Consider the following 22,805-nt stretch of genomic DNA (forward strand, 5'->3'; position numbering starts at 1 on the left):
ATTTTTGGAACAGGACAAGAGGAGGCCCGAGCAGAGGAAGCCTCGGAGCGTCATCAGGCTTAGGCCTAATTAATGAGTTGACTTTTATTTTAAATATTGTGCATGCAAAAATAATTTATGTTGTTAGAGAATAACCGAAATTGAGAATTTCGGTGAGTATGTATATATATCCATATTTGGATGATTATGAGAATAATATGTATATGGAGAAATGCTAGCTAGCTATACGTGCTTTTCCACCATACTGAGGTAAAATTCCATTATGGTGCGACGTGAGCGTTAGACGCAATCGTCGTAACCCTATATAAATATAATAATTTATATAGGGGATATGCGCATATATATATATATTTATACACCGTCTTTTCCACCATAATGAGGTAAAATGCCATTATGGTGCGACGTGAGCGTTAGACGCAAGCGTCGTAGCCTTGTGTGAATTTTCTATTTGTCTTTATTGTTTCAAGAAAATTCATACAAGGGATATGACGAGTGTAATACATACATATTTTATTTTAGCCTGAGAGGCTCTTATTTTTGAAGTGTTGATGACTAGCGCGGCTAGTCACGTTTTGATAATTCAGTAAATTTTCAAAGGCTTTTGAGCTGGTTGCATGCAATTAATTGTTTTTCCACTGAAGATAAATCGGGAAGCATAAAGATTAATTTTCTTTTAAAAAGTTATTTTTGTCCACTCACTCTAACGGTTTTAAATGTTTTCCCCTGGACCTTTCTTTTTAAAATGCCCAGTCTGCAGAGTTCGGGTTGGATCTAGTAGGAGGCGAGGCATAGTCACCCGCATTTCCGCCAGTTTTCATCAATAGGCTACCTGTTTAACCTACTAGTGTTTTCTTGCTAGTGTCTAGTAGCTCTGAATATTTTGGGATTATTGTATATTATGTTTAGAATTTCTGAAGGATAATTATGTGATGTTTGGACATGTTGTATTAAGAGTGTAATTTGGAATTTTCGAGTTAGGGTTGTCCATTTTCAAGGGAGATTTTCTCAATCTTTTCAGTAAATTTTCCTTGGAGGTGGTCCCCGCACGACTTACTCCGGGTTTCAGGGTGAAATTCAGGGTGGGTCGTGTCAAGGAATTTTGATGTGTTAGAGAAATTGGTGTGGAATGTGTAAAATTATGATGGGTATTTATAGGGGATTATAGAAATTTTTTAAATATTTTTTTTCTTACCGTTATAAACTTTTTTCTCAACGGTAAGATTCAAAAAAAAAAAACCAACGGCTAGCTAATTGCAGCCGTCAGATTGCTTCAGCAACGACTCAGATCTTTTGACCGTTGCATTCAAAATGAAAGTGAGCAGCGTTGGTGGCGTGACGCGTGTCAGGGTGGGGTAGAAGCTCGCACGTCGCGACAAAAAGGAGAAGACACGCGCGGGAAGAAAGGCTGCTGTTGGTCCGTGCATTTCACGCACTGAGAGAGAGAGTTGGTGCAGGTGGGCTCATGACTGATGCAGGCCGGCTCGTGGCTGATGCAGGCATGACGTAAGCCACCTTTTGGGCTCGTGGCTGATTGGACCAATCTCATTCTGGGTTGGATATCTCCTCCAACCTGGGTTGGATATGTCCCCCAAAATCTCACCTGGGTTAGAAAATGAGATAGCTCATTTTATGGGTGGAAGGGGTGTTTTTTTCACTTGGGTTGGATTCCTAGGTGGCATCTAACCCGGGTTGAATTTTTCTTCATGGGTGGACTTGCTCTTAGGTGATTTATATGATAACCAAAACGTGTACATATTATTTTCCAACTGTTATTTATGTTGGTTTAAGTGCACGTCGGCGCTCTGATCTTATTTCTGTATTTAATTATTATTTTTTGAGGTTTTTACAAGGTATGATTGAGATTAAGTTTTTACAAAACTCAAGAGTTTAAAATCCAAATGTTAAAGTTAGAGCATCTCCAATGGTATGATCTTTTTTGCCACAGAAGCTTAACAATTAGTTTTTGACAGAACCACAATGCTCCAACTCAGAGTCAAATCTACATAGTTGCTACCGTGGTTGACAGTTCTCAACTTCACTGTCAAATTTGACATCTTCAATTCAAGATGTCTTTGTTTGTTTATCATTGTTTCACTCTCTCTCTCTCTCTCTCTCTCTCTCTCTCTCTCCCTCTCTCTCTAAATTTAACATACCCATTGGAGTAGAGATTCTCAAAATAGACTATGGCCACATCAGCCTTCAAAATTGTCAAATTTTGAATTTGACACAAACCTTTTGACATCTCCACTAGAGATGCTCTTAGAGGTTATAATTGACGGTGCCATACCGAAAAAAAATAGAAAGAAAAAGGATAAAACATACTTGCCAAAACAAAATTGTACCGCCCAGTACCTTCTCGTCTAGTAACATAGTTTCTCGTTCGAGTTAGAGGTTGTAAGTTTGACTCACATAATACTAGTTCTTGTTTATGAGTCGTTTATTTTCATAGAAAAAAAAAAAAACTAAACCGAGCCGCGAGTCAAAATTGATTCGGTTCGGTTTGGTTTAAACAACCTCCCAGCCCTTTGGGTAAAGACCACGTGGCTTAATCTGGCCCGTTTACGAAAGCACGACACAGCCGTTGGATCCTAGGGCAACTCAGCCTCCTCCTCTATCTATCATTTAGGCCACTCTACCGCCATAAGAGATTAACAGAGTCGAGTGAGAGAGAGAGAGGTCAAAATGGTGCAGAGGCTCACATACCGTTCGCGCCATAGCTATGCTACCAAGTCCAATCAGCACCGGATCGTCAAAACCCCTGGTACTTCTTTTCGTTCCCAGTTTCATGCTTAGCTTTTAAAACTAAAGCCTGTGTCTTGATCGCTGTAAATCTGTAATCACAAGTAAAAAAGGTTTGCATCTTTTGTGATAAAAATCCAATCTTTGATAGACGTAGGCTACTTTAGTTTGATTATCTCATTTCTTTTTCTTTGTTTTGTTAATAATCTTGCTTTTTTTGATGAATCTAATGTGATAGTAGAGCTTAGTTGTATGGTAATTTGGCTAAAGTGTTCGTGTTCTATGTTGGGTGCTATGAAGTTTTGGAGTTTGTAATTTAGGGAAAACTAGAATGAGAGAAATAAGAAGCTGCATTGTGCAATTAGTTTATGAGAAAGAATGGTTGCTAGATTTGCAGTTGGAAATGTTTATTTCTTGTTGTGTATTACTTAGAATCAATAAAATGTGATATGAAATTGCCTTCATCCATCCTTTTCAGAGTGTAATTATTTGATTGGATGTTTCTAGTTGGAAAGATGATGTTGTTGAAGTTAATATGGAACCTATTGTCCATATTGTATTATGTCCTGTCTCTCGTTTCAATGCTCTAGAAAGTAGTATTTACTGTTTGGTACGATCTTTTCGTTGTTGTGGTTGCATTTGAATTCTGCATTGTAAATTTGTCTTCTGTTAATTTTGTGCTTACCTCATGGCTATAATTGATATGTAGGTGGGAAGCTTGTGTATCAGACCACTAAGAAGAGAGCAAGTGGGCCCAAGTGTCCTGTTACTGGAAAGAGAATCCAAGGGGTACATTGATTGCTTGAGTTCTTGAATTGTTTACATGATTTTTTTTCTCTCGTGTTGTTTTTCTGTGCTGTTATTGTGAATTTCAGTATGGTGTCTCTAGAAGTAGTATTGTTTGTTAGATGACATTCACAGATAAACTTATAATGGCAATATACTGTTATCAGGTTAAGCAATGTGGTCTACTACATATGATTGTTGATGAACTTGTTCTAAGTAATGACCTATAGTTTTCGTTTATAGGACCTTATATGCTACCATGCTGATATGAAGTTCCATAGTTCTTTCCTCACTAATTAAAGTCTTCTGTGTAATTTTGATGAATCATGAATTCTTGTATGTGCCAGAGTTTGTGATTTAGATCGTGCCATTTGTGTCTTAGTCAAGCAATATCATGTCATTTGAAACTATATTCCAAGTTGTATTTTCTGTGTTTGCAGGCCTTTTGATACTTGTAATTCTTACTCATTGCTATTTGCAGATTCCTCACTTGAGACCTGCTGAATATAAGAGGTCTAGACTATCAAGGAACAGGAGGACCGTGAATCGTGCCTACGGCGGGGTTCTGTCTGGTGGAGCTGTTAGGGAGAGGTTTGTAGTTCTAGAAATTTATGTGTTTGATCACTTGTTTGATGGATTTACATTTGCAACCTTTTTAAGTTTGTTTCAATTACTTATGGTTTCCTGGTGATTTTGTGATTTTGCAGGATAATTCGAGCCTTTTTGGTGGAAGAGCAGAAGATCGTGAAGAAGGTATTGAAGATTCAGAAGGCCAAAGAAAGAGCAGCATCAAAGAGCTAAGATGCTACAGTTCATGTTTTTAATATTTGTTGATCTGCATGCTAGAAATTTTGACATTTATTTGAGAGGATGAAGATTGTTGCAACAATGTTTGTTTTCATCAAATGCAGACAAAAATTTTGAACTATTTTCCCCCGAATAGTGTTTGCTATGATATCTGATACTATGTTGCTTCTGCTTATCTTATTTCTGGCCTCAATGAATGATGTGCCAAATAAAATAAATTGTAGGAGCAAGACGAATGAAATTGGTTTCTGATGAATACCAGTAACATCATACAATGTGCCTTAGGGCATTATTGCAAACACACTAGCACAGTCCAGCAACCATTAACAGTGGTTCTGATATCTTCACTAGTGAGAACCAGACAGATTCGTATGTAACCCAGTCCTTTCACTTATTTTTCGACAAAACCATGAAAAAAGCACACATCTAAACCAGCTAGCCGCAAGGACTAGCTGATCGATATTGTTAGGTGCGCAACTAATGTGTCACCTTCCACATAACGTGACTGGTTAATGTGATTCACTCCCTCTAGCTTGATTTGTTGGTTTATAAATTTGAAGGAGCTCAACAAGCTTGTCATGAGGAGGGCTTATTTGTTTCACCAAGGGATGTTCATTCAGTGCGGTGATCCATGAGAACAGTAATGGATACCTATCTGGATCCATCGTTTTGATACCAAACACTTCTTCATGAACCTTATGAGGGCTGAATGTGACAACCATCAGTATATCTAGAAGTCCCAAATTCTCGCCATTGGTGAAAGAAGCACCTCCTGCAAGATACTCCTTCATTCCTTCTTCAAATACTCCCAGTCTCTCAAATACGTCCTTCACCGCTTGTTCTAGTGCTTCACCCTGTCCCTGACTTATCACTACTCTGCTGAAGCTCTCAAACAACTGTATCAAAAAAAGAGAGACAAATTATGGAAAATCCTATCAAACCCTTAGATGTGCAGTGTTGGTGCCAAAAATTAGCATCTCTCACCTGTTGCTGGATAAAGCTAGCCCAGAATCGAAATTTGGCTCTTTCATAAGGATCTTCAGGAAACAGCTTAGGACCAGTCTTCCAAGTTTCGTCAATGTATTCTAGGATGATGTACGACTCGGCTATAGGCTTCCCATCGTGGACAAGCACTGGAACCTTTTTGTGAACTGGATTGTATTTGAGGAGCAATTGACTCTTGTTTGTAAAATCTTCTTCCATGTACTCATAAGGTATGCCTTTGAGTTTGAGGGCCAGTTCCACTCTCTTGGAGTAAGTACTTGCCCACATTTCGTGTAGTTTTACACTGCTCTCTCCTTCCATCTCAGCTTCTAAAAAGAACAGCCTAGATGTTCAGGCCTCAGGGATGTGAGCCTTATATAGAACCCTTTACCTGGGAATTTGACCTGAAAAATGTAGAAGTTTACCGGTACACACTGGTAGCAATATTCTAAGATCATTATTATAAACAATACAGAAGATAAGGTTGCGAATTTGACAACGGTAGCAATATTCTAAGATCATTATTATAAACAATACAGAAGATAAGGTTTCGAATTTGACTAGGTTCTTCTTGTGTACTAAGAATCTAAGATAGTTATTGTAGTAATTGTACAGTCTTGTCTCCACTTTCTTTACTTGCACGAGAAGTCCGTGTAAGAAAGAAAAATGCTCTGGACCTTTCAGAGTTTCAAGAGACCAGAGCTATAGTCAAGAATTCAAGAATTTAAAAAAAAAAAAAAAAAAAGAAAACCAACACACCAGGACAGACAGAACTTCACCTTGACCAAAAGATTAAGAAATAGATAGTTACACAATTTTCTTGGTCATTAGTCGTAAACAATCGATTTCTATATTAGTTTTACTTTTCAAGTGAAGCTGTGATCCAAAAAAGATTAGTACTGAGAAATTTACCAATTACCAAACACTGGCGATTAGCTCATTGACCAGGAAGAGAGAGTTCTTATCATCTTTTCATTTCAACATATACATACTGTATATTCATTCAGCTTTTCAAGGAAGTAAGCTAGCCTCCCTCGTCTTATTACATATACAAACATACAATGTGCCTACTGGCATTATTTCCAACAACCTCTAGTTCTTAGCACGTAACGAAAGGGATCAAACTTGCTGATCAAAATAGGTAGATGACCAGCTAATGTGATTCAGACCCTCTAGCATGAATTGCTCGTTTTATGAATTGAAGGGTCTCAACAAGTTTGTCATGAGGAGGTTGTAATCCCTTCATCAATGGATGCTCCTTCAAAGTTGTAATCCATGCGAACAGTAACGGATTCCTCTCCGGGGCCATCATTTTGAGACCAAACACTTCTTCATGAGCTTCATAAGCGCCAAATGTTGAACACATCAATATGTCTAGTAGTCCCCAATTCTCCCCATAGTGAAAGAAGCACCTCCTGCAAAATACTCCTTCATTCCTTCTTCAAACACTCCCTGTTTCTCAATCACTTCTGCGGCCGCCTTTTCTTGTGCTTCACCATAACTTGTCACTACTATGAGTACGCTCTCAAACAACTGTTTTAGCAAAAATATGAGTCATTTGACAGAAATAAGTTTTTGTGTTAGATTAGATATAGTACAGCAGCACTTTTTTTTTACCTGTTGCTGGATAAAACTAGCCCAGAATCGAACTTTGGCTCTTTGGTAAGGATCTTCAGGCAGGAGCTTAGGAGCAGTCTTCCAAGTTTCGTCAATGTATTCTAGGATGATGTGTGACTCGGAGATGGGTTTTCCATTGTGGACGAGTACAGGTACCTTCTTGTGAACTGGATTGTAGTCGAGGAGCAACTGGCTCTTGTTGCTCAAATCCTCTTCAATGTACTCATAAGGTATGCCTTTGAGTCTGAGGGCTAGTTCCACTCTCTTGGAGTAAGTACTAACCCACATTCCATGTAGTTTTACTTCGTTTTTTCCCTCCATATATTTTCCTCTACAAGTACTGGCTTACTTCTTTGTGTTCACGGAGGTGAGCCAGCAAGCGAGCCTTTATATGTATATATAGATTTCATCATGATCAAGATCTCTCATGTTTGATTTGTTGTGAGTTGCTGGTGAGTGGTGAATAGTCAAACTTGAAACCGTTGTCTATACTTGTAGGCTTCCATGTTAAGCAAGCGATATTCTAAGATCATGAATATACAAAAGAACGGTTGAAAGGTAATCTCAGTAGCTAATTGGGAAATAAGGGTTCCTTCTACAAACACGAAAGCATCGTTCATATTTTCTTAACACTAACATAGTTAATATATAGTTATTGTATAATTTGTTCTCCTCTGCCATCTCTATTTCTTGACTTCCTGCCCAGATTAATGTTCATTTTACTCTATTAGTTGCCGGTCAATGGTCAGGCATCCGAGTTTTTATCTATGTTTATCAACTCATTGTCATCACCAAGGTGAAAACAGCACCTATACTTGTTTGTCTAAATTAAGAAGAAAATGTGATTGAGCCTAAAACACTGATTATAATAGGCTTTTAAGGAAATTCCGAATAATATCATGAATCATATATGTATTCTAACAAACACTAACTAGCAAAGAGTACTACCGTAACAATATACCCTCAATTTCTCTACCACAAAGAGAGACTGCACTTATTTAGAGAACACAGCATTAAGAACCTTCCTTAGAAGATACTTAATCATAGCCATAAGACAGATAAAAATTATACAGCAGATCGAAAGCAACTTGATCAAGAGATATAGCTGAAGAGACGTCGGCTCATCGGGATTGCCTTCTTGGCTATGGATTTCGGTTGGCCTTGCCTTTCGATTAATTGGATTTGGGTGGCAGATAGGACACTCATCACGACTGAGCTCGAGCCATGGAACAATACAATGTTCATGATAAAGGTGTAAGCAAGGCAAGCGAGTAAGCTTAACACCTGGATTCTCAAAGTCGAAGTACTGCTTACAAATGACACACATTGTCCACCCAGCACAAGTATCATCTCCTAATTCTAAACGATCAAGTCTCTCCAACTTCTTCATGGTTGCTGCAATAGTTCTTGCAGACCTATTGTTCATTACCACCTCTTCATCACGCCAGCGAGCATAATTATTCAGATTCTATTCCAAAGTCCATTCGTATATGTCTACATTAAGAAACACATGATGAGGCAGCTCCTCCATGACCCGCACCACCTTATGATCAAGTATCTCCGCAACGATAGTCGAGTACTGCTCATCTCCTTCTGGAACACCCATGCTTTTAATGACCTCAGTGATTCTGCTGATCATCAATGGCGTCGAAGTGATGACCATGGTAGCTCGGTCAGTTTCGAGGGTTCCTGGATCATCAGAAACACCAGCGTCAACCTGTATCTCACTGTTTCTTACAACATTTTTGGTTAATTTGAAGTGATTAAACTTGATGGGAATCTGAAGTTGTCGCTCATCGGTCACGGCTGGAGCTTCCTTATTTGTTCTCCACTCGACTTTGCTAACATAGCAACGACGGTGGGGTCGTTTCTGCCATCAAATTAGTATAAGAGCTTGAGATTGCGTACAATTTATATCAAAACAAGCAGGATGGAATAGACGACCACACTCGATGGTATCTTATTTATAGCATACGATTCTTACCTAGTTTTCCCCTAAATTTATAGGAAAGGGAACCAAGTGTATATGGTAAGTATTTTATTGGACATTATCTTCCCTTCTAACAAAAAAAGAGAAAAAAAATAATAATCTTCCTGATCTTACTTGGCCATAGGGTCCTTGGTGGGAAACGGCTTGTCTGCTTGGACTATCTTCTGCTTGGATTTGCTTTAAGTTATAGGAGTGCCACGTTCCTTTAATCAAATCTAATGGTTGAAATGAAGACTCATGGAATAGCCCAACTCTCACAAAACATAACAGCAGCTCCACATGACAGAATGTCTTTTTTTTTTTCTTCAAAATTTCAAGATGGCGGTGCTCCGGTCAAATGGTTACACAGTTTTCTTGGTTCTCAAGAATCAAATTACTAGTAATGCACTTTTCATCTGATGCTGCATTGATCCTAAAAACTGCACTAAAACTTCTGCCAGAGAAAAACAGTTCTACTCTTCTTTTTCCTTGATCCGAGGGATTATTTTCAGTGCATCGACGAATCATTTACATGTTTTTCATATAATCAAAAGTTAGATAAGGTAACATCTTCCTGGATCCGGCTGATGACGGCTTCCTTGGGGAACAAAGAACTGATCTATTAGTTGGTCAATGACTTTATCACCAATCTATTATAATTGCCGATATCTTTTTCACATGACAGAAGGGATGGACTATACAGATAGTATATACTATGTTCAATGATTTTTCACTCTGACCAAAATAATTTAATCTTATTTTAGAAATTCCCCTATAGTTATATCACCACTGAAAATAATTGGTATACATTTTTTTAGTCCTGTTTTAGATGAATTCTTCATGAAGACTTGGCAAAGAAGTTAAGAAGATAACCTGATCGAACTCTATATAAAGCTGCCAACCAGAAAGAGTCGAGTCACTACCCAAGTGAAACCTCAAACCAGATTAAAAGAGAGAGATGGCAGAAGAAAATGTGGTGAGTCTACATGGAACGTGGGCTAGTCCTTTCTCCAAGTGTGTAGAGCTGGCCTTGAAAACCAAAGGCATTCCCTTTGAGTTTGTTGAAGAAGATTTGAGGAACAAGAGTCCATCACTCCTCAAATACAATCCGGTTCACAAAAAGGTTCCAGTACTTGTTCACAATGGAAAGCCCATTGCTGAATCACTCGTCATTCTTGAATACATTGATGAAACATGGAAAACCGGTCCTAAGCTTCTGCTGGAGGATCCTTACAAGAGGGCTCAAGTTCGCTTCTGGGCTGGCTATCTCCAACAACATGTAAGTTGCATATGCATTTTGTATCTGTGAGCTAATTAGTTGCCTCTGAATCTGTCAAACAAGTGAGTTTCTAGCTAAAATGAGTAACTATTTTGAGTTTGTTACTTACTTTCGAGTGCAGTTATTTGTGACTATGTCCCTGGTGTGCAAATCTGATGGAGAAGTACAAGAGAAGGCCATCAAGGAATTGTTTGAGAAATTAAAGACATTTGAAGAGGGAATCAAGGACTTATTCCCAGACGGTGCGCCTTCTATTGACTGCAGTAACAATCTGGGGCTTCTGGACATTGTATTGTGTTCACAATTTGGCCCTCATAAAGTTCAAGAAGAAGTGCTTGGTATAACAACTATTGACCCAGAGAAAAACCCACTCTTGTTTACTTGGCTGAAATCTCTGAATGAGCTGCCTCTGGTGAAAGAGTTAACTCCTCCGCATGAGAAGCTAGTAGCAGTTCTTCACTTCTTCAGAAACTATGCCCTCAAATCTAGTGCTGCTTGACCTTATGACATGAGGTTTCAAAATTTGGATACTATATGATGTCCTAGATGGCATGTATCCAAAATTTGGAGCAAGTTTAATTTGGTTTGTCTAGAAGGACTCTTATTTCCTTGGCCATCTTGTAACTTTCCTATGTGTCCCATCTATATACTAATAAGAGCCGACGAATTCCAGCTGATTTATATCAGTTTTGCCGGCGAAGTTATATATTTTCTGGCTATTAGCTTAAGGTGATCGAATAAGTCCAGTTTCTCATTAAACTTCCCAAGTTCCCAGTATTACACTATATACACTGCAAGCAAAGTCAACTTGTTGAAGACGCTGAAGAAAGATTACTGAATGAGTGAATGGTAAAGGGAGAAGTTTCAACTTTCCTGTGCATTTGCTTTGATCTGCTTTTATTAAAATTACATTCTCAACTCATGTATTTTTTCACAGTGAAATTGGTCATCATCTTTAGGTTTAGATGGATGCATGGAGGTAATTTAATAGTTTTCCTATAATAAAATACCAACTTGTTATGGAGCTAGAAGCTGAAAGTGGCTCATATAATAGTATAACTTGTTGAAATATTCCCATCACATTTGGGATGTACTGATGTAATACAAGCCAAAGTAGCTGAAATGAAAGCCGGCCTGCTTATTGAATCCAGAAGTTGATACAGAACATAATAAAAGATACAGAAGCAAAGCAAGAACATGCAAATTAAGGTCAACTGATAGAGATTAAGATGAAGAAGCTGGAGGATTGATGAAACTCTGTCTCCAGGGCCCAAGAATCGACACCAGCTTTCCGTGAGCAGGAAGTGTCTCTAAAACTTGAGGCAGCTCACTCAAAGCTGTTATCCAAGCGTTTAGCAGTGGAGTCTTTTCTGGGTCTATGATCTTTATGCCAAGGACTTCTTCTGAAGCTCTAAATGGGCAAAGCACTGAACTTGCTACAATGTCTAGTAACCCCAAATGCTTGGCCTCAAAAGATGGATTCCCATCTGGGAAAAAGATCTTGATTCCTTCATCAAGAACCTTCAGTAGTTCATACACCTGACACAGGGCTTTCTCTTGTTCTTCTCCCTTGGTTTTAATTACTGTCATCATGATGTCACTGAACTGCACATAGGAACTCTCAAACATTAGTCCTTGATCAGAGTTTTCGTATCGGATCTTAAACATAAAATGCCAAGCATACCAAAAACTGTGACTTGTTATGATCCATATAATCGCAATCATACATAAATCTAGATCAACAATCAACACATAGTATTTTCTTGTTATTCAAGAAATTGTTAAATGATGTCCTTAATGATAGAAAAAATTAAGCTAGCTAAGCATGGAGACTAACCTTTGTGTGGACAAAGTCAACCCAGAATCGAACTTGAGACTTTTCATAGGGATCACTTGGGAGAAGTTGAGGACAATCTTTAAAAGCTTCTTCAATATATTCGAGGATGACAAGAGACTCAGCAATAGGTTTTCCATTGTGAACAAGAACAGGGATCTTCTTGTGAACTGGGTTGTACTTGAGCAGCTCAGGGGTCTTCTTCTTGAAATCTTCTTCCACATATTCATAGGGTATGCCCTTCACTTTGAGGGCTAGTTCAACCCTCTTAGAGAAAGGGCTTGCCCACATCCCATGTACTATCACACTGTCTTTTCCTGTCATCTCTCTATTGATCACTGCTGGGGATACTGAGTTCATCAGTTCATGTGTAGCATGCTTCTTTATATAGTGTCCAACTCTCTTATTTTTTCTTCCTTTTTAATATGTAGTTTCTAGCTCGTGAATAAGAAAATGCATCTAAACTCTATAGTCTTGAAAATTGAAACTTTGCCAGTATGCTGATATTGACCGAGTCAAACAAATAGACGAGGGAAACTAAGAAATTTTTGTTTATATCATTGAAAATTCAGCTTGTGATGCATGTGATGTGGATACATTTGTGAAACGGCATCAATAATTCAGTATATCATTTGGATTTAGCGAAGGAAGTCTTTCTGATATTATTGTTGTGGATCAACCGGAAGCCTATTGTATATGTTATTGCACTTGACTTTTTAATATACTAGAAGCAAGATTATGCAGATGCATAGATGCGCAATCTAAAATAATGTTATGTTGCTGGCGTGATAAGTTATGCTAGTAAGAAAATATATATGCATAGATATAACAACCCATATCAATATTGAAAAATACATGCCAAGAATGCATAAAAATATGAAAAAATAACATGTCAAGAATGGGATTCGAACCCATGCCCTTTCGGACCAGTACCTGAAACTGGCTCCTTAGACCAACTCGGCCATCTTGACTAGTTGATCTTTATGAGCTACAACACATTATCAATAAGATATCCAGTTAAATCTTAAATACATGATTATGCTCCCGCCTCTTTCAAAAAATGACAGTCTACCCAAATGCTCCCCCTTTTCTCTACACAAATCCGAATGAAATCTCTCCTCAATCCAAAAACCCATTTCAAAATCTCACTCTCCTCTCTCAATTTCATATCCTCCCTCGCCTATGTCGAAAACCCACCTTATCCCCAAACCGAAAACCTCAAAATTCCCAGTGTTTTTGACCCCTTCAAATTCTTCAGTGACTACACAACTTCAATCAACTGCACTATTCGAAACACCAGAATCTTACATGCCCACCTTCTCAGACTCCATTTTCTACTCTCCAATGTCTCCATTTCCAATTCATTACTTGACTGTTACTGTCGATCTGCTGCCATGGAAGATGCACTCCACCTGTTCGATGTAATTCCTCAGAGAAATGTTATCTCTTGGAATTTCATGGTTTCGGGTTATAACCGGAACTCGGTGTATGAGAGATCATGGGGAGTGTTCTGCAGGATGCATTGTTCGGGGTTTGAGCCGGATGAGTTTACTTATGGGAGTGTTCTTTCGGCTTGCGCTGCGTTGCGAGCTCCTGGTTTGGGTAAGCAGGTTTACTCGCTCGCGACGAAAAATGGGTTCTTTTCTAATGACTATGTTCGGTCTGGAATGATAGACTTGTTTGCGAAAAATGGTAGCTTTGAGGATGCTTTGAGGGTGTTTTGTGATGTTTCGTGTCGGAATGTGGTGATTTGGAATGCTCTTATCTCCGGGGCTGTGAGAAATGGAGAGAACAGAGTTGCGTTGGAAATTTTTCGGCAAATGTGTTGTGGGTTTGTGTTGCCGAGTAACTTTACGTTTTCTAGTGTCTTGACTGCCTGTGCTGCACTTGAAGAGATTGGGATTGGGAAAAGTGTTCACGGGTGGGTGATTAAGTGTGGTGCAGAAGATGTGTTTGTTGGGACTGCTATTGTGGATTTATATGCCAAATGTGGAAAGATGAATGAAGCTGTCAAGGAATTTTTCGGTATGCCAACATGTAATGTGGTCTCTTGGACTGCCATCATTTCTGGTTTTGTAAGCAAGGAAGATTCTATTTCTGCTGTCAAATTTTTCAGAGAAATGAGAAGAATGGGAGAGGAAATAAATAAGTTTACTGTTACTAGCATACTCACTGCATGTGCTAAACCATCCATGAGTGAAGAGGCAAACCAAATCCATTCACTGATATTGAAATCCGGACTGTATTTAGCTCCAGTAGTTGGGTCTGCTTTAATTAATGCGTATTCAAAAATAGGAGCAGTTGATTTATCTGAGATGGTGTTCAGGGAGACGGAAACTGTAAAAGATCCTGGTACATGGGCTGCAATGATATCTTCTTATGCGCAGAATCAAAATCCTGGAAGGGCAACTCGAGTTTTTCAGAGAATGTTACAGGAAGGTGTGCTACCAGATAAGTTTTCTACTTCTAGTGTCTTGAGTATTATAGACTTTTTAGTTGCAGGGAGACAGATCCATAGCTACATTCTCAAAGTTGGGTTGGTCACAGACAGTTCTGTTGGTAGTTCTCTTTCCACAATGTATTCGAAATGTGATAGTCTAGAGGAATCTTACAAGGCATTTCAGCAAATTCGTGAAAAAGACAGTGTTTCATGGGCCTCAATGATTGCTGGTTTTTCAGAACATGGCTTTGCAGATCAAGCCCTTCAGTTATATCGAGAGATGCCATATAAAGAAATTAAACCCGATCAGATGATTTTAGCTGCAATTTTAAATGCATGCTCTGCTTCTCGTTCCCTACTGATTGGTAAGGAAATTCATGGTCATGCTCTCCGTGCTGGAGTTGGAAGAGATGTAGTCGTTGGTGGTGCAATTGTGAACATGTACTCAAAATGCACTGCTCTAGAACTGGCTAGGAGGGTGTTCGATATGCTTCCTCAAAAAGATGAAGTTGCATGCTCTTCACTGGTTTCAGGTTATGCCCAAAATGGGTGCATTGAAGAGGCACTTTTGCTATTCAATTATATGCTGACGGCTGATTTGACCATTGATTCCTTCACAATTTCATCCATTCTTGGGGTCATTGCAGTTGTGAATAATCCAAGTTGTGGAACTCAAATGCATGCCCACATCACAAAAATTGGTTTGAATTCAGATGTTTCTGTTGACAGCTCGCTAGTGAGAATGTACTCAAAATGTGGAAGCATTGAAGATTGCCGGAAATCTTTTGATCAAATTGAGAACCCTGACTTAATTTGCTGGACAGCTATGATTGCAAGCTATGCTCAGCATGGGAAAGGTGCAGATGCTTTAAGAGGCTACGAGCTTTTGAGGGAAAAAGGAATCAAACCTGATTCCGTGACTTTTGTTGCAGTTTTATCTGCCTGTAGCCATAATGGATTGGTTGAAGAAGCCTATTTCTACTTCAATTCAATGGCTAGTGATTACGGAATTAAGCCTGGTTATCACCACTATGCCTGTATGGTTGATGTTCTTGGCCGTTCAGGGAGACTGAAAGAGGCTGAGAGGTTCATTATCAATATGCCTATTGAACCTAATGGTATAATATGGGGAACACTGCTTGCTGCTTGCGTGATACATAGAGATGTAGAGCTTGGAAAGCTAACAGCTAAAAGGATTATGGACTTGGAGCCATGTGATGCCAGCACATATGTTTCCATTTCAAACATGTGTGCAGATTTGGGCCTGTGGGAAGAAGTCGCGCAAGTAAGAAACCAGATGAGAAGAAATTTTATGAAGAAAGAACCTGGTTGGAGCTTAATGTGAACTAAAACTGTATTGTGATTGGCTTAGTTCCCACAGGTGAATAAATTTGATTTCTAACTTTGAAGCTTGGTATCAAAATTACTGTGAAGATGGACAACAATGTTAGAATCAGCAACAAGTCGGAAACGCATACAATGCGTACTGTTTACCCTCTTTGATGAGTTGATCAATGTTGCCCATCTCAATGCTCGTTTTACTTATAGCCATAGGGTGACTTTTTATTTTTTATTTTATTTTTTTTATTTTGTTTTTTTAAAAGGAAGTTATGGAGACCAGATACTGAGCAACTTTCCAATGAAACGCATGATAGATTTGAAGGAACATTGCACTTTCATTTAGAAGTTTAACATCACTGGAGCTTCAACTTGGAAGGTGCGCTAACATCAAGCTATTCCGACTTCCATTATTGCTCCTTTTAACTTATCAAGCTGCAATTTTAAACAATGGAATTTTTATTTGCAATACTCTTAATATTTTACCATACTCCGATAGGTCAATGTTGATAAGTTTGATCATAGATCCTTTCAACTTCTGGCAAGGCATGTATTAAAATGCAGATGTTTTAATAATATCAATCCCCATCATCCAACAGCTTCTGTTTTTCCAGTATAAGCAATATTACTCCTAGCACAACATTCACTGTTGATAGTCGAACTTCTGTCATTCTAATTTCTATATCCTGACAAGGATATATCCCTTGTAACATTTTGATTCATCATTCATTATGATCACAATACACAATAACTTCTATAAGCTTGTCCTTGGATCCTCCTGCACTTCTCCTGACCAGAAACATGATTAAATCACAGACACCATGTTCTCGAACCTTCCTGCAAGCATAGCACGCATTAAGAAAACATTATAATCCCTGTTGTGAACTCTGTAATATGCTCATAAGAAAGACCCAACAAGATAGAGCAGCGAGCATGTGGATTGGTGGATCCAATAAATGTAACCTCACCAAAAAGATCCCGTATGATGTGCTTGCTTAAAGAACCAGACAATAGTTTTGGAACCAAAACCAAAGGCCACATAAGATCACATCTTCTCATGTATCATTAAATTCCTGCATGACAGCCAACACATTCTGAATTAAAACCTGAAACAACATACGAGAATCATGATACTTTCTAAGATCGTCCATGAGAGAACCAGGATTCAGCAATAAAAACATGTGAAGCTAATGAGGGAACAGTAATTATGAACAGATAAGAATCAGAAAATTGAGAAACAGAACAAGAAGACCAAAGCCAGAAGACCCAACCACATGCTTCCTCCCATTATACAGAGGCAAAAAAGGGCATGACACATTTGGGGTAGTTCCTATAAATAGCAGCTAAGGAATCTAGTCAGTATCCAAAATCAAGTAACTTGGCATTACGTATATAAAGCATAAGTTAACTGCCTGTACCAATGTATATTTGGCCGTGCAAACAAGATAAATGCCAATACTCGATGTCTCTGTAAAGTCCGTGACAAAGAAGGCTGAAAATGGAAAATAGCAAAACTTCAGTCATCTACTTAGCTGTGGCCAGTGATCTAATTAAGCTTAAGAAAAAAAAAAAAAATAAATATATATATATATATATATATATATGAACAAGAGCGATAGCGCAGCAGTAACTTACTCTTAGAAGCCACCGGAGCACTGATAACAAAGTTTGCCACTTTGAAGTTTTTGGAGTCACTAGGTTTTACAATCTCAAGAAGTATGTTACGGTGTTACCTAAATGGATAAACAGATCTTTTCAACTGTCACAAAGTTTGTTGTGAAGTTGCAGCAAGTGGTGGGGAACCTTTTTTTGTTTTCTTGACCAACTTTTTATCTCTAATTCCCTCATATAGAAGCTCGTAAGCAGAATAAGTCACATGACCCTTCTTCAATAAATCTTCTACAAGAATCTTAGGTGCTGCTATTTCCTTCTTATCAACTTCAAATATAGAATTGACCACCTCAGGAACAATGCCTTTGCGCACCATCAGGTGGATGATACCAACAGCTTCGTGAACTCTATGCTTCATGCAAAGACAATTCAGCACTCTTCCAAATGTCACCAATGCTGGAATGAACCCCTTCTCAATCGTTTTCAGGAGAAAATTGTACCCTAAATCAGTGTTTCCTGCTTTGCAGAAACCATCAATCATGACACGATACGTGAAACAGTCTGGCACACTGTTACTGTCGCCGTCACACATCTCACAAAATAGCTTTTCTGCGGTACTCATTTCTAGCTTTCCACATAAAGCATTGATCATGATATTGTATGTTGCAGTTGTAGGTGATATATCATATTCCTGTTTCATTCTTCGAAATAGATGGTACGCTCCATCCAAATCCCCATTGCTGCACAAACCACTGATCAATGTGCCAAAACAAACAATATCTGGAGTCAAGCCCTTGTTCCTTATTTCCTGTAGCATGTCCAAGGCCTCATTTACTTTCCGAGCTTTGCAAAGGCTTTCTACAACTATGTTATACGTAATGATGTTAGGAATACACCCTTTCTCCATCATCGCTTGAAAAGTGCACATCACATCCTCGTATTTTGCAGACTTGCAGAGACCATTTAACACAGTATTATATGTGATCACATCAGGAGTAACACCATGACTCCACATGCTATTTATTATCTCAATCGCATTATTCAGATTCAACTGTTTACAGTAACCATCAATTAGTGTATTAAACGTAAATATGTCAGGAAGGTAACCTTTGGCAATAGCATCATCAACAAGTCTACTGGCATCAGACACATAACCCATCTTGCACAACCCATTTATAACTAAGTTGTAAGTCCAGATATTGGGACTGCAACCCTTTTCCAACATCTCATTCATCAGTTGTAAGGCTTGCAAGATAAGCCCATTCTCTGACAACCCTTTTACCAATGTGTTAAATAGACCAATATTAAGCTTTAAACCCTTGCCCATTGCCTCCTTAAACACAGCTATGGCACGGTCTGCGTCGCCATCCTGGAAAACCCCCTTTATTAAAGAGCAATATGTGAAGTCATCAGGTACAAACCCCTTGAAAATGGCGTCACTGAGAATCTTATCTGCTTTCTGTATCATGCCCAATTTGCAATATCCATCAATTATACTGTTGTAGGTAAAGGTATCTGGCTGAAATCCATTGTTCACCATTTTACGCATATAGGACTCCGCTTCCTCAACCTTAAAGTTTTTACACAAGCCAAAGATCAATGTATTATAGGTGACAACATCTGGAGTTAGACCTTCCTTCATAAAACCATCTAACATTCTGACAGCCCCATTAAGAGATCCTCTTTTGCACAGCCCTTGAATGAAAATATTAAGTGTAAACAAATTTGGAGACACTCCCCTCTTCATAACCTTGTTGAGAAGCTTTTCGGTTTCTTGGACATCCCCCTTCTTGGACAGGGTGTGTATAAGCTTATTGAATGTGGTAACATCAGGGCACATACCTTTCCCAAGCATGACTTCAAACAATTCACATGCCTCAATTTGGTAGTTTCCTTCATAAAACCCACTGATGACTGTACAATATGCAACAGCGTTGAACTCACAGCCCTGCGAAGGCATGTTATTAAGAAGCCTCAATGCAGCTTGAGGTCGACTAGTCCTACAGAAACACTTTATTCGTATTGTATAAGTATACACATCTGGAATAATCCCGTTACCTATCATGTTCATATACACCTTATGGGATTGATTGAAATACCCATACTCAACCAGTATATTCATGATTGCATTATACGACTGAACAGACGGCTCACAATTATAAAAGTCCATCCGGTGAAACACATTCACAGCTTCTTCAATCTTTCCTTTCCTTCCATAATGCCTCATGGCTCCAATGTACACTCCTTCTAGTAACCTGTTATCAATATTCATCCTCATCTCAGCAAGCACATGCTCCATGGCTTCAAACTCCCCATGAAACCCAAATTTCTCAATCATACACTTGTAAGTTGACAATGTGTGCTTAAACCCATCTTCCTTCTTCACCGAATTAAACATCTCCAGTGCTTTGAAAGGATCCTTTTGACACATTACAACAGCAGAAACATGCTTAGGAAGTAAAGGACGACTCATCCCAAATCTCTATAACTGAAAGATTCTAGCAATAAAACCCATAACCCAGAAGAAGTTAGCTTCAGGCTTTAGCTATCCTGAAACCACAATAATTTTAGATAAAAATTTCATCACTATTCATCTAACTTAATAGTAAACTCTCAAAGCTAAAGTTCCAATCTTTGAACAGAAATAAGATAAAAGCTCCAATCTTTGGGTTCTCTCAGAATCAAAATTCACTCTGTACAGTTTTTAACGGATAAATAAAAGTGAAAAATCACCAGATAAAGGGCATTTACCTGAAATGTAAAAGCTCCCCAACTCGTTGAATGCTCTGAGTAGCTGAAAATGATTTTCCAAAAACAGAGAAATTAGCATCAAATTGGGGCAATTAGGGTTTCCAATTGAGAAATTGAGCTGAAGAAGAAAGCTAGGTATATAATCCTAGCCATGTCATCAAGTGTGGGACCCAAAATTTACTTTCTTCTTTCTGACGTGGCAAGATCAAGTATATAACCTACATGAGGCCTCATGGTGCTGCGCTGCAGAGTATCAGAGGCTAAACCCTCTTGGATTGCCGAAACGAAATCAAAGCTGGGATTTTTATTTCAGAGAAAGCTTGAGACTTTGAGACAGAGAGGAGAAGAAGATGGGTCAGTCGGGTCAATGGCTAGAGAAGGCGCTGGTGGATCTATGCCAGAAGATGGAATCGGGTTTGGGCTTGGATCAGGATATGATTTCGGGTCTGGTCTCCTACTGTGAGCTAGCTGATCCCAGAGACGCTAAAGAATACCTTGATGTAATGACTTCAACTTTGTCTTTGTTCTTTCTTTTTCTGCTAAAGATTTGTGCTTTTGGAGTTTTGGGTTTTGGGTTTCAGTTTGTATGAGTTTTTAGAATCAATTTGGGTAATCTTGGATTTTGATCTTAGTTCTTGAATTAGGGTTTGAATGTGGAACTGTTCAATGTGATTTGGGACATTGGGGGTTTCCTTTTGCTATTCTTGACTGATGGTTTAGAATGCATATGTTGCATGACACTAAATTGAAGAATAAGAAGAATACTTCTGGTTTCTGTAGTGTGACTGGTGTCTTTACATTTTGAAATGTGTTAGGTTACATTTTCTCTACCCTTATATGTTGCTTTTACTCGAAGAATCTACTGCTTAGTTATTTGAAGTTTGGTTTATGGTGGTTTCTAAGATTAGTGTTGTTTTCGTTTGCAGAACATAATAGGGCAGAAGGTGGGGAAGTCTGTGATTGAGGAATATTTACAGAAAAGAGGGCGTTCTGATCTTTGCAGCGGGACCCCAAATGTTCCAACCTCGAGTTTACAGGCATATGTTAAGGCATCTTCAAGTGAGTATACTGTAAGTGGGACCAAGAAACAATTGAAAATGCCGAAAGTGGCTAAAGTACCGAGTCAGCAAGCAGCTTCTACTCCTTCTAGCTCTAAGGGAAAGCCTGTTCCGCCTCAAGCCAGTGAGTCAAGAACCACAAATAATGCAAACCAAAGTAATTCTAAGAAGAAGAAGGCAGGAAAAGTTGTTTCGCTTGCGGAGGCTGCTAAAGGATCGATTGTATTCCAGCAGGGCAAGCCATGCTCGTGCCAAGCGCGTCGCCACGGGCTTGTGAGTAATTGTTTATCATGTGGGAAGATAGTCTGTGAACAAGAGGGAGAGGGACCTTGCAATTTTTGTGGAGCTCTTGTGCTGAAGGAAGGGAGCAGTTATGCTGGTCTGGATGAGAGTTACACTCCTGTGGTGTCAGATGCGGAGGCAGCAGCTGAAGCTTATGCGAAGAGACTCGTTGAGTATGATAGAGACTCTGCAGCCCGTACAACAGTTATTGATGACCAAAGTGACTACTTTGAAATTGAGGGGAACAGCTGGTTATCAAAAGAGGTGGGTATTTCTCTGTTGTAGCAAGCATTACGTGTGTGTGTGTGTAACTGTGTGTACTTATTAAATTTGCGTGCATCTCATTTTCACCCATATTTTGTTACTTACAGGAAAAGAAACTTCTAAAAGAGAAGCAGGAGCAAATTGAAGAAGCTGAGCGGGCCAAACGAAATAGAGTAGTTGTGACTTTTGATTTGTTTGGGCGCAAGGTAATATAACCTTTGATAATGGGCTTCGTCGCTTAATGAGTTGGATTTAATGCTGCATGGAAATATTGGACAATTACTAATTTCCCATTTTTTGCTCCAGTACATTTGACAATAATTTCATTTTCTTCCGTGTTGCTTTGTGCAGCGCATGAATATTCTGCATTGTCTGAGGTTGCACATTTTTTCTTTTAACATTTGGTGTTCTGCAGGTACTTTTCAATGAAGAAGAACTTGCTGAACTGGAATCCGAAAGCTTAACGTTGAAACCACTAGATGAAAGGGAAGTGAACCGGATTAAACCAAATCCTGATCTTAAAGTGCGACCACTCTTTGTGGATCCAGGCCCTAGGAACAAGCCTGTTGTGAAAGGTAGGAAGGAAAACAAGAACCCAACCAAAGGCTTGTGCTTAGAGATAACAGGGAGGGTGCAGCATGTTAACAATGATTTGAAAGATCTCATGACCGACGATCAGTTGGAGACAACTTCAAATGATAATTTTTCTCAAGGGCCTTCTGTAAGTGGAGGTGTGCTTGATGACGATGATGGAGGAAAATGTTCTCTAGACTATCGTTAAGGAGATTATGGGTGTATTCTTGTTCTCATAGGAGAAATTCATTAAAGGAATTGAAGTAATATACATGTTCCTACTTATATCTTCTCTTTTCTTGTGCATTCCTCAAGTGACTTTAACAGAATTGGGATCAATTTTCGTTTGTACATAGAACAATGGCTAATGAAATTTTACTTGTTACAATCGTTTCAGCTAGTGTTTTCTCGATTCCTTTCTTTCTCTCTCTCTCTTTCTCTTTCCCATCAGATTGAAATTGAAATATTAACAG

At 38.8% G+C, this 22,805-nt stretch overlaps 7 protein-coding genes, 1 non-coding gene and 1 pseudogene across 9 annotated transcripts; 4 read left to right on the forward strand and 5 right to left on the reverse strand.

Moving 5' to 3' along the window:
• Positions 1-2,644: 2,644 nt before the first annotated feature.
• LOC101306917 (60S ribosomal protein L34-like) lies at positions 2,645-4,511 on the forward strand. The gene is made up of 4 exons (XM_004299318.1): positions 2,645-2,761; positions 3,449-3,528; positions 4,007-4,116; positions 4,233-4,511. The coding sequence occupies exons 1-4, from the start codon at positions 2,683-2,685 to the stop codon at positions 4,324-4,326; spliced, it is 363 nt and encodes a 120-aa protein (XP_004299366.1). The 5' UTR covers positions 2,645-2,682; the 3' UTR covers positions 4,327-4,511.
• Positions 4,453-5,749, reverse strand: LOC101306630 (glutathione S-transferase U9-like). The gene is made up of 2 exons (XM_004299317.1): positions 5,317-5,749; positions 4,453-5,228 (listed from the first exon to the last, which is right to left on the reverse strand). Exons 1-2 carry the CDS (start codon positions 5,635-5,637, stop codon positions 4,842-4,844), a joined length of 708 nt encoding a protein of 235 aa, XP_004299365.1. The 5' UTR covers positions 5,638-5,749; the 3' UTR covers positions 4,453-4,841.
• A 670-nt stretch (positions 5,750-6,419) lies between these two features.
• LOC101307206 lies at positions 6,420-7,289 on the reverse strand (annotated as a pseudogene). Its single transcript, XR_184642.1, has 2 exons — positions 6,934-7,289; positions 6,420-6,849 (listed from the first exon to the last, which is right to left on the reverse strand). The product of XR_184642.1 is annotated as a glutathione S-transferase U9-like (transcript).
• Positions 7,290-9,844: 2,555 nt separating this feature from the next.
• On the forward strand, positions 9,845-10,764 carry LOC101307494 (glutathione S-transferase U9-like). Its single transcript, XM_004299319.1, has 2 exons — positions 9,845-10,181; positions 10,303-10,764. Exons 1-2 carry the CDS (start codon positions 9,861-9,863, stop codon positions 10,678-10,680), a joined length of 699 nt encoding a protein of 232 aa, XP_004299367.1. The 5' UTR covers positions 9,845-9,860; the 3' UTR covers positions 10,681-10,764.
• A 457-nt stretch (positions 10,765-11,221) lies between these two features.
• LOC101307789 (glutathione S-transferase U9-like) lies at positions 11,222-12,449 on the reverse strand. Its single transcript, XM_004299320.1, has 2 exons — positions 12,019-12,449; positions 11,222-11,786 (listed from the first exon to the last, which is right to left on the reverse strand). Exons 1-2 carry the CDS (start codon positions 12,373-12,375, stop codon positions 11,406-11,408), a joined length of 738 nt encoding a protein of 245 aa, XP_004299368.1. The 5' UTR covers positions 12,376-12,449; the 3' UTR covers positions 11,222-11,405.
• A 456-nt stretch (positions 12,450-12,905) lies between these two features.
• Positions 12,906-12,986, reverse strand: TRNAL-CAG. The gene has a single exon. It is a non-coding gene; the product is annotated as a tRNA-Leu (tRNA).
• Positions 12,987-13,121: 135 nt separating this feature from the next.
• Positions 13,122-15,800, forward strand: LOC101310032 (pentatricopeptide repeat-containing protein At1g74600, chloroplastic-like). The gene has a single exon (XM_004301102.1). The coding sequence runs from the start codon at positions 13,122-13,124 to the stop codon at positions 15,798-15,800; it is 2,679 nt and encodes an 892-aa protein (XP_004301150.1).
• Positions 15,801-17,555: 1,755 nt separating this feature from the next.
• LOC101310323 (putative pentatricopeptide repeat-containing protein At1g74580-like) lies at positions 17,556-19,877 on the reverse strand. The gene has a single exon (XM_004301103.1). The coding sequence runs from the start codon at positions 19,875-19,877 to the stop codon at positions 17,556-17,558; it is 2,322 nt and encodes a 773-aa protein (XP_004301151.1).
• Positions 19,878-20,397: 520 nt separating this feature from the next.
• Positions 20,398-22,684, forward strand: LOC101308087 (activating signal cointegrator 1-like). Its single transcript, XM_004299321.1, has 4 exons — positions 20,398-20,655; positions 21,082-21,759; positions 21,867-21,965; positions 22,175-22,684. Exons 1-4 carry the CDS (start codon positions 20,506-20,508, stop codon positions 22,538-22,540), a joined length of 1,293 nt encoding a protein of 430 aa, XP_004299369.1. The 5' UTR covers positions 20,398-20,505; the 3' UTR covers positions 22,541-22,684.
• The last annotated feature ends 121 nt before the right edge of the window (positions 22,685-22,805 follow it).

The sequence above is a fragment of the Fragaria vesca genome, linkage group LG5, assembly GCF_000184155.1.
Source record: "Fragaria vesca subsp. vesca linkage group LG5, FraVesHawaii_1.0, whole genome shotgun sequence".
Lineage (NCBI taxonomy): Eukaryota > Viridiplantae > Streptophyta > Magnoliopsida > Rosales > Rosaceae > Fragaria > Fragaria vesca.